The 16,026-nt window shown below is 44.2% G+C and overlaps 1 protein-coding gene across 2 annotated transcripts in view; it reads right to left on the minus strand.

Annotated features, from left to right (window-relative positions):
* Window positions 1-349: 349 nt before the first annotated feature.
* CLPX (caseinolytic mitochondrial matrix peptidase chaperone subunit X) overlaps window positions 350-16,026 on the minus strand; it is a 480,932-nt gene continuing 465,255 nt past the window's right edge. For both annotated transcript variants that reach the window (XM_078683091.1, XM_078683090.1), the window contains 2 exons: window positions 12,108-12,214; window positions 350-1,673 (listed from right to left, as the gene is read on the minus strand). In XM_078683091.1, the coding sequence (XP_078539217.1) occupies window positions 1,583-1,673; window positions 12,108-12,214 (198 nt within the window). In that variant the 3' untranslated portion in view covers window positions 350-1,582. The remainder of the gene's footprint in view (window positions 1,674-12,107; window positions 12,215-16,026) is intronic.

Here is a 16,026-nt window from a genome sequence, read left to right on the forward strand (position 1 = left end):
TGACTACTATGGTCCAGGCACTCTGAACTATGTACATGCTGGGTTGCATGTATATATATGAGCTATACATTAGCAGCTGTCAAGTTAGTGGTAGCTCACAAGCTACTTGTTGGACGCCCCTGCTTTAAGCGTAGAATAGTAAAAGTCTCATTTGGTATTCAAGTTGTGAAATTATTTATACAATGACACTAAGATTTTGCACTGGCATGTGTGTAAATTCCTCAAATTTGGTTGCATGATGCTCTCAACTGTGTACAATACAAAGGTCATAAAGGGGCGGACCAAAAACAAGTCTACAATTCTTAAATAGCTGCAAATAATATAATTCACATAGGCCAGAAGAGGTGTACAGAGTTTCATTTCTTTTAAATGAGCCAAAAGTTACAATTCCTTCAGCGCCTTACAAATTTTATTCTAAAGAACCAAAGTTATTCAAAAGGTATCAAAGATTTTTTTCCTTTGCAATTATTTGATTCTAAAATCAAAGACACCACAATACACCTGAAAACTTTTTTAGAATGTGAGGGGTAGTGAACAGGAGCTAAAGCGCAACAATGGCCACACCAATGGGCTTATTCAAGGACAGACCCACTGCAGGCCACCAAACGTTTCACCTATTTGGGTGGAACACATAGGAGAACCATAGTGTTGAACTGTAAAAATTAACAAAAAGAAAGTTTCATGTGATGAAGTCACTGATTACATTAAATATAAATTTCTTTAGTTCCATACTGGTACAAGAAAGACTTGGTAAATATGGGGCACCAAAAAAAGGTGCACAATAGTGCCAATGTAATCAACAAAATACATTCCACTGGAATGCCATTCTGTTTAAAATGTGCAGATCTATGCCACGCATAGTGTCTACGTACTTTGCTTCCCAGGTTTAATTTACATTTTTACAGTATTTAAAACAGATCTAGGAAACTAACATTGGTGCTGTAACAGGGAATCGTATATGCCTCCTCCAAGAGGAGCTAAATAGGCCTCATCCATGTGTAGCTAAACAAACTGTGCGATTCATACCAGTAAAGTAAAAGCCAAACAGTACATTTATTTTCCTGTAGACTTCAGTCTCCATTTCCAGAAAATGGAGCCTTGACAGATGTAAGCCCAAATCATAAATTTGGTTCCAAACTTGAAAATGAAATTACGAAATTAAATAAGTCCAACATCCTAGCATACGTGTGTGGGCTTAAAACTATCCTTGTGATGTTCCGGTAGAGCACTGCCGTTTCACATGAATCCTTATTCAAAATGTAACATTATTGTAAAATTAACTGTGACCAATATCTACACAGTGCAATGCTCTAAGAACATTGTTAACAAAATTCTTCTTTTAAAAACCCAACAAAAATTTACATTTTTGCACTTGAACACTGTCAACAAAGTCCTCAAAGTTCCATGTATAAATCAGTGTTCCATTAACATAACATACATGATCTTTTTGATTTTTCTTTATGGGAACAGTTGTCTGACCAGGTGTCCCCTCCATAACAGAGGTTATTTTTTTAGTCAGAGGGCAAAAACAACTTGAGATTCAGACCAACGTTTTCACATTGAATCTCAAAGCTGCTGTGGTTTAGCGATTTGCAGCATCAGCCTGACGGGGCCAGCCTTCCTCTTCCACTCCAGAATCATATTCCTCTTCTGATGTCTCTTTTGCAGGGGCCCTGAAATGAAAAAGGTTTATCATATAAAGAAAATGTTCAAGTATTGCTGAATGTACATCTTCAATTCAAATGTAATACTTCTAAGTTTTCTTTTTTTTGTCAACTTTTTTTTTACAACTTTAAATTGCTCCCTTGTTCCTTATCTGTTTCCATCACTTTTTAACAATTTTTCTCTTATTAATTTCCCCCTTTTATCCTTACATGGAAAACTTTTCTTCCTTCCCATATTTTATTTCACACTATTCCAAGTCTCTTTAAGCTTCTCGTGTTCCCCCCCCCCCTTTTTTGGGTCTTGCCTAGGCAGCCTTTAGTATTCAGGATATGGACATTAAGCTCCACCCACTTTCCGCCCAGATATTTAATTGGCTCCGGTCACTGTCTTTTGTAAATGTTGGCTTTTCATTGGTCAATAGGCTTAGTAGTACCTTCTTAATACTGGCTTTTCTCCCCTTGTAACCTCTCTTGAGGACACTCCCTGTTACATGTGTTGTTACTCCTTATGTTTGATCTACAGCCTCGGAGCACTTTTTTTTTTATTTAATAGCTTTGCCCTGCCTGCTGTTGCAGGCAGGACACACTCTTCTGCAAAGGTCTTTTTTTTTTTATGTAGCGCGGGACGCCTTGGCTAGAATTATGGAGGCCGCGCCTTTCGCTTTTGCTGAATCGGTTGCATGCCTTTTTTTTATTATATACTTTTGAAGCAATCGCGGCACGCGCGCTTTAGCTTAAGATGTTTCAAGCTAAGGCACGTGTGCTGCGATCCATTAGCTAATGATGCATAAAAGTGAATAGCCATTTTGGTTATTTTTTTTACTATCTCAAGGGACCTCCTAGTTGTGGATTGTTTTACGGCTACTCCATTGATTATTCTGTGTGTGTCGTTGGTGAATGCACTTGTGCCTTTTTTTGGAATCCATGTTTTTTTGCTTTTGCCTCAAAGCACCATGTGGCAGTGTTAGAACTGAAATACTAGGTTAATATTTTTGTAAAAGTACTCCTCAGAACGTGACTATGGAAAAACAATTGCCCCTTGCCCTGCAGGGGAAAGGGCAGTGGAAAAACCTCCCACTGCTTTCCAACGGCACAACCAAGCGTACCTGTGCCGACATTGCAGCATGGAGAGCGAGTGAAGAAATTCTGCAGTGAAGCTACTGGTTTGCCGGACTGGTGTTTCGAGCTGCATGCAGGACTCCTCCTTGCTTTCTCCCAAGGCCGGACAAGGCCCTGTTGTTTATTCCCTATCTCAGGTTGCCCGATACACTTCCCTCTTCCCTGCCTTCCTTCCTTCCTTTCTGGACAGCTGTAGAAAGCAGGTATGAATGGCAGATGCCTCAATGCTGCTAGTGTGCACGGCCTGTGCTCATGTGTGTGTGTAGAGTGAGCTTCAGTGGTGTGCCCACTGCCCACACTTGCAGAAAAACCCTGTATATGGTGATAACTGCTGGCGTTATGTGGGCATCCATGGCATGATAGCACCTATATTTTGCGCATTGGCAGACTAGTCAGATGTTAATTCTTGATATATTATGTGCATCCATGGCACAGTAGTGCAGACCCATAGTTTAATGGCTGCCTTTTGCATTGGTAATCGGGGGCGCATTGCACATTCGTCTCCATATTTGGTATCCTGTTTACCTTGGCGGAATTGTGGTAATTTCTGGTATTTTGGGGACGTTCATTTAATACTGTTAGTGATTCTCGACACTGTGCACATCCTTCACACACGAAAACCATATCTTGGCTCCTATCTATGACAGTAATTCATAACCTTTTTATGACCGTGACTGTGCCCACCATTGCATAATGCTGGTTCTTGCTTAGTGCTCTGTCAAGCTTACGGTGTGCTGGTGTCAAGACAGGAATGCAAAATAGTTATGACTACATTAAAGTCCAAGGGGATTCCTTGTAGGACCGGTTGCTGCCGTGGTTTTTTCACCTGTGCCTGGACCCTTCTCTGCAAGTGCAGCTCCTCGCCGGACCCGCTCCGCGGGTCCCGCTTCGCTGTGTGGTGCGAGGCGCTTTGTGTTTCAAGGAGCGCCGTTTCTCAGACTGTGGACTTTGCACCGGGGAGGAAGAGCAGGCAAGTTCAGGGCTGCGAGCGGACCCGCAGGGACTCTTAACTTCCAGGAGCCCCTGCGTGCGGTCAACCCTCAACACCTGGGTCGCTCTCCCTGACTGCCACGCCCCCTGCCCCACCTCTCCCGTTATAATACTGCATAGCGAACCCGCTGCGCGGGAGCGTCCCGGGAGAAGCCCGGGACAAGGGCGGGACCGTCTGTGGCCGTCAGGGGCCGAAGGAGGCTGGGCTGGGCCTACCCTCTTGGTTCCAACGTTTGCCATTAAGTCTTTAGTATAATAAGCTGACAATCTGTCTTATAGCTATTTGTATTACACCTTAACACACCATGCCATCCCCTGTAAGGGAAAGCACCCCCATAAGGCAGGGAGGAACAAAAAACATGACCCTAGAGAACTACTTTCCTCGGGCTGGGGTAGATGTGGATAAGGAGAGCACACTAAACCGGCGCAGAGCTGAACGGAGGCGCTCTATAGATAACTTGAAGGGTAGACCATTAGGAGTTCATTCTCCTACATTCAGTGAAGACCTACCCTTAACTGAAGATGTTCCGATCTTGCTTAGGGACCTTACACAAACGCCCCCAGTGCTACCCATGAGCTTAACCCCAGTGAGTATTACAAGCCCAAGCAGGGGGACGATTGACCTAATTTCTCAACCGCCCTTAGCATCGAAATCTAGGAAAGCCAAACCAAAACTAGCAGCAGCACAAGAGGTTATTGGACCCCCCTCAAATAAGCGTAGGAGGAAGTCGAGGCGTGTTCAGGGGAAAAACAAACCCAAGATTAGCCATTTAGACTTTGGGAAGGCATCTAAACCTTCCACACCGACTGTGACAACAGTGGATGTCTCACATCCTAAACCTGCTGCACAGGAAGGTGTGGTCCCTGCCCTGACCAAAGAAACTGCTAGTAATATTATTAATGCTCCCCTTTGTGTCGCCCCGTTGGGTAATGTGGAATTCCTGCTCAGGTCACTTTTGCTCCCAATTAGTGAAAGTATGAAAAAATTGGAAATTAGGCTAACCATTCTTGAGGCTACATTAAGTAGTTTGAAAATCCCGGCCAACTCTCATGAAAGGGCTCCTAAAGTTACTGCCACCCGAACAGACACGATACAGCCCCCAAAAAGTGTTACGCCTCCCGCCCCCCCACTGGTTGCAACTGTGGTCACCCCATTACAAACTCAGAGGAATATCCCTGCACCAGATAAGCCAGCTAACCCCAGAGGACTTATCCGCCCTGTAAACTCTGCTTCTTTAGCACAACCCACAGAGAGGGATGTACCAACCTCACTAATGAAGCCCCACCCCAGGCCACGTAGACCCAATTTACCACCAGAGGCGAATGACTTTACAGTAGTCATGACAGGTGTCCCATCGCTAGAGGTAGGTGAAGCTGAGGATTTTTGTGCCCTAAAAAGCAGGGTGATTAAGTGGTTAAATCTGAATAGACCCCTACCAGTATACTTAAATAATGAAATCATAATGGTTAGAAGGGTGCCTTGGGTGGGGAGAACACGTAAATCCATCGTGGGGGATTGCATATTGGTGAGCTTCAGGGATGCTGGAACTGTCGCTTATATATGCCAGGGAAAGAATAGATCTCAAGAGTCAACTATTCAAACACTTCATGTGTCCTTCTTCTTCCCTCCCACCCCAGCCCCTGCACATGCGACCCGATCATCATATGACAACTGGGAAAGGGTGGTTCGGAGGGGTGTTTATCACAAGTTCAACCCCAGGCCACTATTCAGCCGATCAGAGCCACCTCTCCATACATTCAACCGGTTTCACTGCCTGGATGGTCTCGAGGGGGTAGATTGACAGACAGATAACGGTACACGGGGAGTAGGGGGCATAGAGGTTTTGAACGATGAGTTGAAGAAGCATAGTGTGGCAAAGCAAATGCATGTGCTGGATGAACTTAGGGTTGCAGAAATTGTATGTATAGAGGACACACAGGGACCGGAAGGGGAAATACAAGGGGGTGAACCACCAGGAGGGCCCCAGGGAGGAGGTGATCAGGGGTGTGAGGCAATAAAAATCATTTCATGGAATATAGCTGGCCTGGCAGGAAAATTTAATAACAAAGAGTGGCTAGACTATATTAGAAAATTCCATGTAATCTGTCTGCAGGAGACCTGGGCCCAGGAGAATAACTTTCATTTGCAAGGGTACAAGTGTTTCTTTGTACCCGCTCAAAAAATAAGGTCAGGGAGAGCCATGGGAGGGTTAGCCATTTATGTAGATCTGGGCCTCCCGGGAAGTTTTACTAGTCTTGAGTGGAATTCCCACAGGATTCAGGCAATAAGGTTTTCTGGGAATGGTCTCAGATTTGTTGCAGTAAATCTCTACAACAATGTGACGGCGGGACCTAACACCTCTCTTGTCACGGAATTAGATAATAGGATGGGCGAGGTCATAACAGGTCAAGAAAAGGGGCAATCATATGGGTTGGTGGTGATGGGAGATTATAATTGCCACTTGTGCCCGGTACTGGTCCAAATAAATACAGATTGGTCCCGATGCCCCATAGAGAAGGGACCGCACTTCTCTCATACGCCGGTAGGTTTAGCTTTTAGAACCTTACGGCTTAAGTATGACCTTGAACATACCATTAATATGGTAGGGACGCAGGAGGATGGCACATTGCCACCTACATTCAAGGGTAGAGGTTGCTCTTCCTTCATAGATTACATTTTGGTTTCAAGGTCACTAACTCATAAGGTAACCAGTGTAGGGATAGATTGGAGCGGCTTCAGCGACCATAATCCTCTTGTCTTGGAGCTGAGATACAGGGTGGGTCCAAGTAATAGAGTTCAACGCACCTTTACTGAGAGAGCAACAGACCAGGGCAGGAGATTAAAATGGGCGAAAATAGATGGGGAAAAGTTTTATAGGGGCCTGGTGGATGCAGGCAAGCTTGCAATCAATGATTGTCTGGACATCGAAGTCCAGGGATCAAGGATTATGGAAGCTTTCGACCAGATTACCAATCTGGTCGATGGCTTACTCAAGACCAGTATGCCACTCACGAACCACGGGAATCCCCGATGGTTCAACAAAGACTGCTCCAAAGCTTTAAGAGAGCTGAAAAGCTGCCTTAAAACTAAGCCAAGGGTTCCCTACAAAGTTAAGGAGTGCAGAGAAAGGTATAAAAAGGAGATCAAGAGGAGGAAACTCGCCTTGCAGGCGGAAGCGTGGGCAGATTTACGAGAAGCAGGGGAAAGAAAGGATCTATCAGGTTTCTGGAAAATAATTAATAATCCAACTTTTCAGGAAAAAGATACTCCTGATTTAGGGGCCAATATTCTCCCAGAGCAGTGGGTTACCCATTATAGGAGCCTATATAATCACGAGCCTGGCTCTACCGTAGAGCTACCGGCCAATCCAACTGAGGCTTCATTGGTAGAATTCTCCATCAAGGAGATCACTGCAGGGATTGAGGGCCTGTCTAAAAATAAAGCGCCGGGGCCTGATGGAATCCCCCCAGATCTGTTCCTGAGTAACATAGAACTCTGGGCTCCCCTAATGACAAGGGTTATTAATACTGCCATTATCTATGGCCTACCTCCATCTTGGTCCACGGCAGTAATTGTGCCGATTTTCAAAAAGGGCAACAGGGATGACCCAAAGTGCTACCGCCCGATTTCCCTGATCGACGTGTCGGCAAAACTTTTGGGGAGGGCAATTCTTAATAGACTGTCTGAGTGGACCGAGGAAAAAAACATCTTCTCGGACACTCAATACGGATTCAGGGCAGGGAGGTCCACTAGTGACCAGTGCCTGAACCTCTACATGCTGACTGCCAAGTATACTATGGCTAGCGATGAACCCGTTTACATGGGTTTCATGGACCTGGCAGCAGCATTCGACCATGTCAATAGGGGAAAATTGTGGGGCATGATGTTTAGTATGGGGATAGAGAGTGGTTTAGTTAATATATTGAGGGAACTGCACAGCGATACCACCGCTAAGGTCCGTTTTAATAGGGAGGGGGGACTGACTAGTTCTTTTCCTTGTATGAGTGGAGTCAGACAAGGCTGCATTCTTGCTCCCTTTTTGTTTTCCCTTTACATAAATAATCTGGAACAGTTTTTGTTAGGTCTAAAGGCAGATTGCCCAAGGGTTGGGTCGCGTCACATTCCTGTTCTGCTTTATGCAGATGACGCGGTACTTATCGCACGCACACCAAGGAGCTTACAAACCCTGATTGATGGATTTGTTAAGTTCATGGGTGACTTGGACCTTTCTGTTAATTTGAGTAAATCCTATGTGCTCGTGGCGGGGAAAAAAACCACTGCTAAATACACATACACAATAGGGAGCCACATTGTGGAAGAGGTTAAAACATTTCCCTATCTTGGTGTAACATTTGATGGTGCCCTGCGGTTTGATACCTTGGTGGAGGAACGATGTGGTAAAATGATCGCATCTAACGGGGCAATTGCTAGCTATGGCAGGAGGCTAGGGAGATGGTCCCCGGAACAGGTGCTAAATCTGTATAGCTCTGTATCATGCTCCAAGGTAATCTATGGGGCAGAAGTATGGGGCTTTGTCAATACCACTAGTATCCAACGAGAAGAAAATAAATATTTGAAATCACTCTTGAGGGTACCACAAAGTACTGCTGGTTTGATCGCCCATAGGGAGTTAGGGAGACCATATATTGAAGATCTGATAAAATTGAGGCCCATTATTGCTTGGTTAAAAATTTGGGTTAACCCTGATGCGGCACTAAGTAGAGAAATCCTATCGGACTGTTTAGAGAGGGACAAGTGTATGCGTATCCCCTGGCTCCTTTATGTGAAGAAAACCCTCGAGGAGCTAGGTTTTGGGAACCTTTTTACTCATCCTACAACCATTGTAGCCCAGAATAAACTGCATGTTGGGAGAATTTTTCTTGAGCGGAAAAACCTATGCAGAGATGAGGCTGAAGGGTGTAAAAAGACAGTGAGGGCCCATCGCCTAGTGAAGAGTGTGGATGGTATGGAGCCATACTTGTACCTCATGTATAATGCACAGGATAGGTTCTCGATGTGCCGTTTCAGATTAAAACAACTACCATTTATGTTGGCATCACCAGCGGGATTTGCTACATCAATAGAAGAGAAGGGGCCCTGCGGCTGCGACAACAGGTCTCCGCAGGACTCCCTTCACTTTGTTTTACTCTGCCCCTTTTACTCAATGCCTAGACGCAGATACTTGGTAAACCTCTTGAAAAAAGCTAACTTGGTCCACGCTAGGGAGGCACTAGTATTTTTACAGAAAGCGGCGGAACCATTAATACTGTGTAGCATCATGAATTTTATTAAGGTAGCATTGCGCTTAAGGCTCACCAAAGGAGATGACTGAATTGTTTTTACTTTAACTTTTAAGCGTTAAATAGGATTAAATTGTTATATTTATGTTTTGCAAATTCAGTGTACAAAGAATCTTGAAATGTTTAATGATTTTTTACTATGTATATATGAGTGTGCTTTTATGGTGTTTTTTAATCACCGAATAAAGATTCTTTGAATGAATGAATGAAGTCCAAGCAGGCAATGAAAAACGGAAGCAGAGCAAGTGTATCTCTTCAATTACTGGTGGCACAGCACCAAGGATAATGTGCTGCATGGCTAAACACTTATAAGGTTCCCAAGGACCACTTTTGGCCACATATGTACTGCACCCTGCAACATGTCTAGGTAAAATACATTGCCATTTATAATGGCAAGAACTCCAACTTTGTAGGGGGTAGTACCATATGTGGCCAAAAGAGGTCCCTTTTGGCCACATATGGTCCTGCACCCTGCAACATAGCTAGGTAAACAACCATTTGCAATACTATTGGTCTCGCATTAGTAGACGTTAAAGCTGTCGCATTCAAAATGTCATCATCATCATCATCAAAGCTTTATTTCGATATACTGAATATCATAAAAGCACTTAAAAATATAAAACCACAATTCATAAACATTACATTTTTAAAAAAGTAGGTTACAATAAAACCATTCATATTTCAATAAATAGTTGTAATAACATATTAAACATTAGCAGCTTTGTGAGTATATAAAAAGATTTCCCTAAAACTAAGGTCATCTAGTAGCCTTCGATCTAATCAAACAGGCCCAGCTCAGAAATTTGGCCACCCCACACACTAAGGTTGTACTAGTGTCAGCCTTGAGTATTCTGAGTGCAGAGGAATGATCCCTGGTTCCAAGCAATAAACACACTGGTTTGAGCCATTTCTGTCTGGGTTTTACATAGGCTGGGCATATAAAGAAGACATGAGGGATGTTTTCAGTGACACCTTCACAGATTGGGCAGTCAGGTGAGGTTTGGTGCGGGGGCTTCCACTTACACGTATAATCACGGAGGGGGAGATTTCCCAGCCTAAACTGTATGAAAAGGGATCTGTCTCTTGGTTTCTTAATAAAATCCAGGTAAGGCTCCAAGCGGGGCTTTAATTTATGCTGTATAAACGCCTCAGTCAGCCTGCCTTGGTTTGGGTCCCTTAATTCTTGATCATCAACCCAAGTCCAGTAGACTCGCTTAGTTTCAGCCTTGGATAAAGAGACCTCAAGCTCCCAATCAGTTGGCAAGCCAGATTCAAGCAAAAGCTTCTTTATATTGCGAATCCAGCTAATTTTGTGAGCACCATAAAGATTCATAACTTCTTTCAAGCCATCTAAATACTTCGAGAGCTCAGGGGTCCGCCATAACCTAGCCCAGAATAGAAGAGGGAGTAACCAAGCTAGATCCTTAATGGAACGGCGACCCAGATCGCTCAATAATGGTTTAATGGGGGTACCCCTTGGGAGCGATACCAACTCCCTAAAGAACTTATTCTCAGAGGTGGTCAGGGCGTCATCACAATCAAAGGCCCACAGCTCTGCGCCATAAAGGGCGCAGCCTACAGCTTTTGCAGCGTAAATATCCAAGGCAGGAGCGATGGGCTTAGAGATGGATGTACGATGTTCTCGCCCTAATGCTCAGACTACCCTTTTATGATTTAATACCATTTTATCAATGTGAGGCTGCCACTTTAGATTATGCGAAATTCTGATTCCCAAGTAATCGAATTCTTTTACGCGTTCCAGTGACACCCCATCGAGGGAAAGGGTGGATCTGGAAGACTTACTTGGGTTAAGATAAAGGAGTTTGGTTTTCGAGGTTACAAAACAGACAAAAGCGGTCCAACAACTTTTGCAGGCCTACGGGAGTTTTTGATACCAGCAGCGTATCATTCGCAAAAAGGAGAGCGGGGACTTTGTCACCCGCCAGGACCGGGGCATCAGCGTTTATTTCGAGCAAAAAAAGAGACCACACCATTCACAAATAACGTGAAGAGTGTCGGGGCTAACACGCAGCCCTGACGTACCCCTCGGTTCACAGGTATTCTGTCAGTTTTTTGCTCTTGAGATCCCCATCTAATGCGGGTGTAGGTTCCATCATGCATGCGTGCCAGAAGATTCAGAATTGGCAGGGGAATCCCCATCTCCTCCAAGATCAGCCAAAGGCGGTCTCGGGGGACCAGGTCAAAGGCGGTCTTTAAGTCAAAATGACAATTTTTTCACTTTTGCTTTTTTATACCAATGGCAATACCGTTAAGCAAATATAATTACTCAACTGCAAATAAAAAAAACAAAAGTAAAAAACATTGTCACAGTCAGTTGAGAGGGAGCAAGAATGGAGGAGGGAACATGCAGAGATGATGGTTGCTATAGTGAAAGCACTCAAGAGGCACAGATGGGCGAGTGCTGGCAGTTAAGCCATGAACGAGGTCACAAAAGTAAGCAGCGGAGGTGGCAGTCAAACCATAAGCATAGGCGGGACTGGTGTAGAATGTAGTGCAGAGCAATAACTAGATGAAACATTGTCAGTTAAGCATTCAGAGGGGAATATGCGAGGAAGGATTAGAGGTGTTCAAAATGAACTGTGCATAATCAAAGTGAGACTGTCAATTAACGGTATGTCCATGTGAAACATCAATTATTAACAAGACTACATGGAAATACAACATACTCTGATTAAAGCAGCATAGTTTTCTGCAGCGTAGCATCTGTCATTTATTCAGGTACAACTACATGAAGATTACAAAAAGATTGCAGGCCCCCTGAAGCAAAACCACTGGACAATATTGGAGCGAATTTGGCTTTTTCAGGCCACCAAGCTTCAGCACAGATTAAAGAAAAGAGCTCTTTAAAATTCAGTGCAAAACAGTACAGCATTTTGAGAGGCGGCTATTTTAGAAGTGGAATTTCAATGCTGATATACTTACAGGACAGGCATGGACAACCTATATCACTTTTCATTCAAATACAATAAGTACCTATATCCGTGCAACGGATTCTGGAAAGTACATAGTTACCTGATGAATCTAGGCTCTTTCTTGCCTTCAACCACTTCACGGTCAACTTCCACACACACAATGTCAGAATTTGGCACCTCGAACATGGGCTCCAGTAACAGTTTCTCCTGTCAGATAGAACCATAACATATTTAGAACAATGGTAAACAAAACTGTACAGTGGTTCCAATGCACAGTATAGGTTACAGAATATACATTCAATATCCATTTTGGTCTATTTAATTTATTATGGTTAACGGATATCCTGGGGCAGGATGGCATCACATAATCAAGGTGATAATGGTGAAAACGAAATTCACTCCTGAATGATTAGATTTCTGGCAGGTGTGGGCACAGAGAATAGAAAGATGGAAGGTGTAAATAAATCAATTTAGGTGCAAAGGTACAAGGAAATGGATCTTGTGCTTTGCCTGTTTATGCACCATGCAGCAAACAGCCACAATGACACATAGGAAGAAGAGGAGTAGTTATGATGGCTAAAACGTGGTAAATGCAACCGAATACGAGTCAGAGGTTTAAATGTTTCGAAGAAGACCGATTGGACAAACAGGACTGCTCAACGCGTGATGCTGTGAAAATGCTCACAAATATTTTATCGTTAATTCATTGGCATGTGGCGGTAAAATCAAAAAGGATCTGAATGGAGGACACACAGCTGTGGGGGGCAGAGATTATAAAGTTAGAAACTATCAGTGAGTGCAGTCTCAGTGGGGTGCTTTAAGCTTGAGACTCATTGGGGATGCAGAGTACACAGGTAGCAAGTAGGTTAAAGCCATGCTTTGAAAAAAGCACTACAGTAGTGAGTTACATACAGACAAGTTGAAGGTATGAGAAGAGGTAGACAATGCTGAAGTGGAAAGTGTCAGAAAATGGGAGGGGAAAAGAATGACGTCCATTAAAAATGTAGCATTAAATTTGTCTTTGCACTGTATGACCAAAAAAGCGTCAGCTCTGAAATTAGAAGCCAGTAGAGAATACTTACAGAAAGCATAGGACGTAGCCAAGGTAGCAACATTATTAACACAAGTGGCAGGACTATGTCTTGAGAAGACAATAAAGGCTACTTTCCTTCCACCTGCAGGAGCATAATTTGCTGCTAGGAGTGAATGCCTGATTGTCAAACCTTTTTCAGGACATGGTCCACCACAAGTAACAACGTCGGGGAATGTTTCAGAGTTGTGTCTCAACCAAACATTGAGAACTGTTCTAATATATAATCTATTAGGAATTCATTTTCTCCTTCAGTACTGGGGCTTGATTCAAAAGGTAAGACTTCAGATTCCTATACAGGTGAAACTAAGACAGAAGTACACAAAATGAGGATTTGCCTGGGTATTTTACTCACATAAATTAGTTAGCAGTACAAACATATCATATGAATACTGTGAACAGATACTCAGCCGAGAGAGGAGATTTGATTGTGCCAAGAAAACCAGCCTTTCAAGTTACATGCTTCTTGGAGATTCATCCACTAGCTCAAAGGTATTTGAATTTTATAGAATGCACCGTTACAGTGAATGGTTTCTTCTAAACACTTCAAAAGAAGCATAAAAATAGAGGAGCTACATTTTCAGTCTCCTTCTAAAAGAAATGTGGCCTGTTCGGTTGCAATTTCCCAGATTCTGGACATTCCAGAGCACTCATAATAAGAATGAAAGAGACACTGACGGCCCAGGTACAACTAAACCATTCTGGAGACTGAAGCAGCGCAACATATGCAGATCTCAGCCTACAACCAGGGCATGCCAGCCAAGTCTACTGATTTAGTTAATAGGCTACCATTTGTTAGGAATTTCTACTGCCTATCAATTTTGCACCAGGTTCCAACGGCTTCCTTTTCAGGTCTTGCCTAGGCAGCGCATGAGCTGTCCGAGAGACATGTGGTATTCAGTTCTATGGGCTTTGAGCATGCCCAGAGCTTACTATTGGTTCTTTTGTCTGCCTTTCCAAATTCCTTTGTTTTTATTGGTGAATAGTATACATTTGTCCTGTCTTTTGGCTGTTTTGTTGCGCCCTGCAGACTGCCCCTGCTACATGGTTCCTTTCACTATTGGACATGTTTTACTTACAGTGCACTACTTTATCTTGATTTAATCTCCCTGAGCCGTTCCAACACCACCTCCAACCCCTCGCAGCTTGTTTTCTTTGCTTGTTATTAAATGGTCACTGCTTGTGTTATTGTAACGTTTCTACTTGTTATTAATTGGTTACTGCTCATGTCTTTCCAACGTCGCTACTTGTCAAGCTAAACATCCTACCACAGCTGTCGCTTTCATGACGACGTGACAAGGAAGCTGGAAACGTATTATTTTACTCCATTCCCGTTGTACAAGCTTTTTTTTTTTTTTGCACATGCCGCTTGTTACTTTTTCGTTAATATCAGTGTTGGGGCAGCTTCACAGCCGCAGTGCTTCATCTTTAATCATGGCTGCTGCTTCCAGACGCTTCGCAAATTAATTTTGTTCTGTCGGGTGTTACACTACCTTCTTCTGGGCTTAGCGCTTACTAGGCTCCTATCCTGCCAGTTTCGGTGCCTAGCCTAGGGCAGTGGTGTCTCCTCCGCAATGGTTGAGGAGTGCTGCCCCACTGGCTCAGAGCCAGCAGTTGAAAAATAAAACAATATTTTAACATTGTTTTATCATTGTTTTATGTTTCAGGTGCTGGCTGAGCTAGCATGTGTATGGAGAGGCGGGGAAGGGCCATGGGAGGGAGCAAGAACGAAGTGGTGTGTGCATTTCTAAGTGAACGTCTGTTTGGCCGGCCATCTTAGGCCAGCCATACAGACATGTGCAGCTAGGTTTATCCATCCCATCTGTATTGCACAGCCGGGTAGGAGAAACAGCACAGACTCCCTGTGCCTGAGCGAGCGTTAAACCAGCCCGCTTAGAGTCTCTGATGCCGTCAGTGTCTGCCAGAAGCAGGAACAAGCAGAACATTGAGGCGCGAGGCGGCCGGGCGCTTCAGGTAAGTCCTTTTGTTATCAGTACGCCCCCCCCACATTACCTCTCCCGCAACCCTTCCGTCCACCCCATCTGTGCACCCCCACCGGCCTCACCACTTTTTGTTTATGTTGGCCTAGGGAACACTGTCTGCCAGTAGGTCCCTGCGAAGCACGGTGCACACAAGCGTTTCTGTTTCAGGACCTTCTGCAGGATGAACAAGTTACTTACCTTCGGTAAAGCCTTCTCTGGTAGAGACATGATCTTGCAGCAGATTCCTTAACTTTGAACTTCCAGTCAGGCTGGATTCAGAAGATTTTTCTTAGCAGTACCCCTGCGCACCGGTAGGTGACATTGGTTGACTCCGCGTGACATCGTTGTTGTGACATCCCAGTCTTCAATATAACCGCCACTCCGGCACGCTGACGTCAGTACTTTTCATGACTTTCCACGGCAGCAGTGTGGAGCCATGATGTGACTGACCATGGTGTAGTAAAAAAAAAAGCTTGTCCCTTGAACAGAAAGAGACACAACACTAAAAACAATTCTGCAGTGTGGGGAGGATGGGTGGCTCAGTAAGGAATCTGCGGCTAGATCATGTCTCTACCCGATAAAGCATTACCGAAGGTAAGCAAGATATCCATCTGATAGAGACATCTAGCGTAGATTCCTTACCTTTGAACAGATACCCAAGCAATACCTTCCCCTGAGGTGGGACTGCGGAAAACCTTTAAACTAGGAAATCCTGCAAGACAGAGCAGCCAAACGGGCTCTCCCTGCGAACCGGAGAATCCAGGCAATAGTGTCTGGAGAACATGTGCAGAGATGCCCACGTGGCCGCTCGGCAGATATCAGCAATTGAAACACCATGCTGGAGGGCCATGGTGGCTGTCTTCGCACTGGAGGAATGGACCCTAAGGCCTTCAGGTGGCTGCTTCTCTGCTAAGGCGCAACCTATTTTGATACAGAGGATAATATAG

Source organism: Lissotriton helveticus, chromosome 3_1 (assembly GCF_964261635.1).
Source record: "Lissotriton helveticus chromosome 3_1, aLisHel1.1, whole genome shotgun sequence".
Lineage (NCBI taxonomy): Eukaryota > Metazoa > Chordata > Amphibia > Caudata > Salamandridae > Lissotriton > Lissotriton helveticus.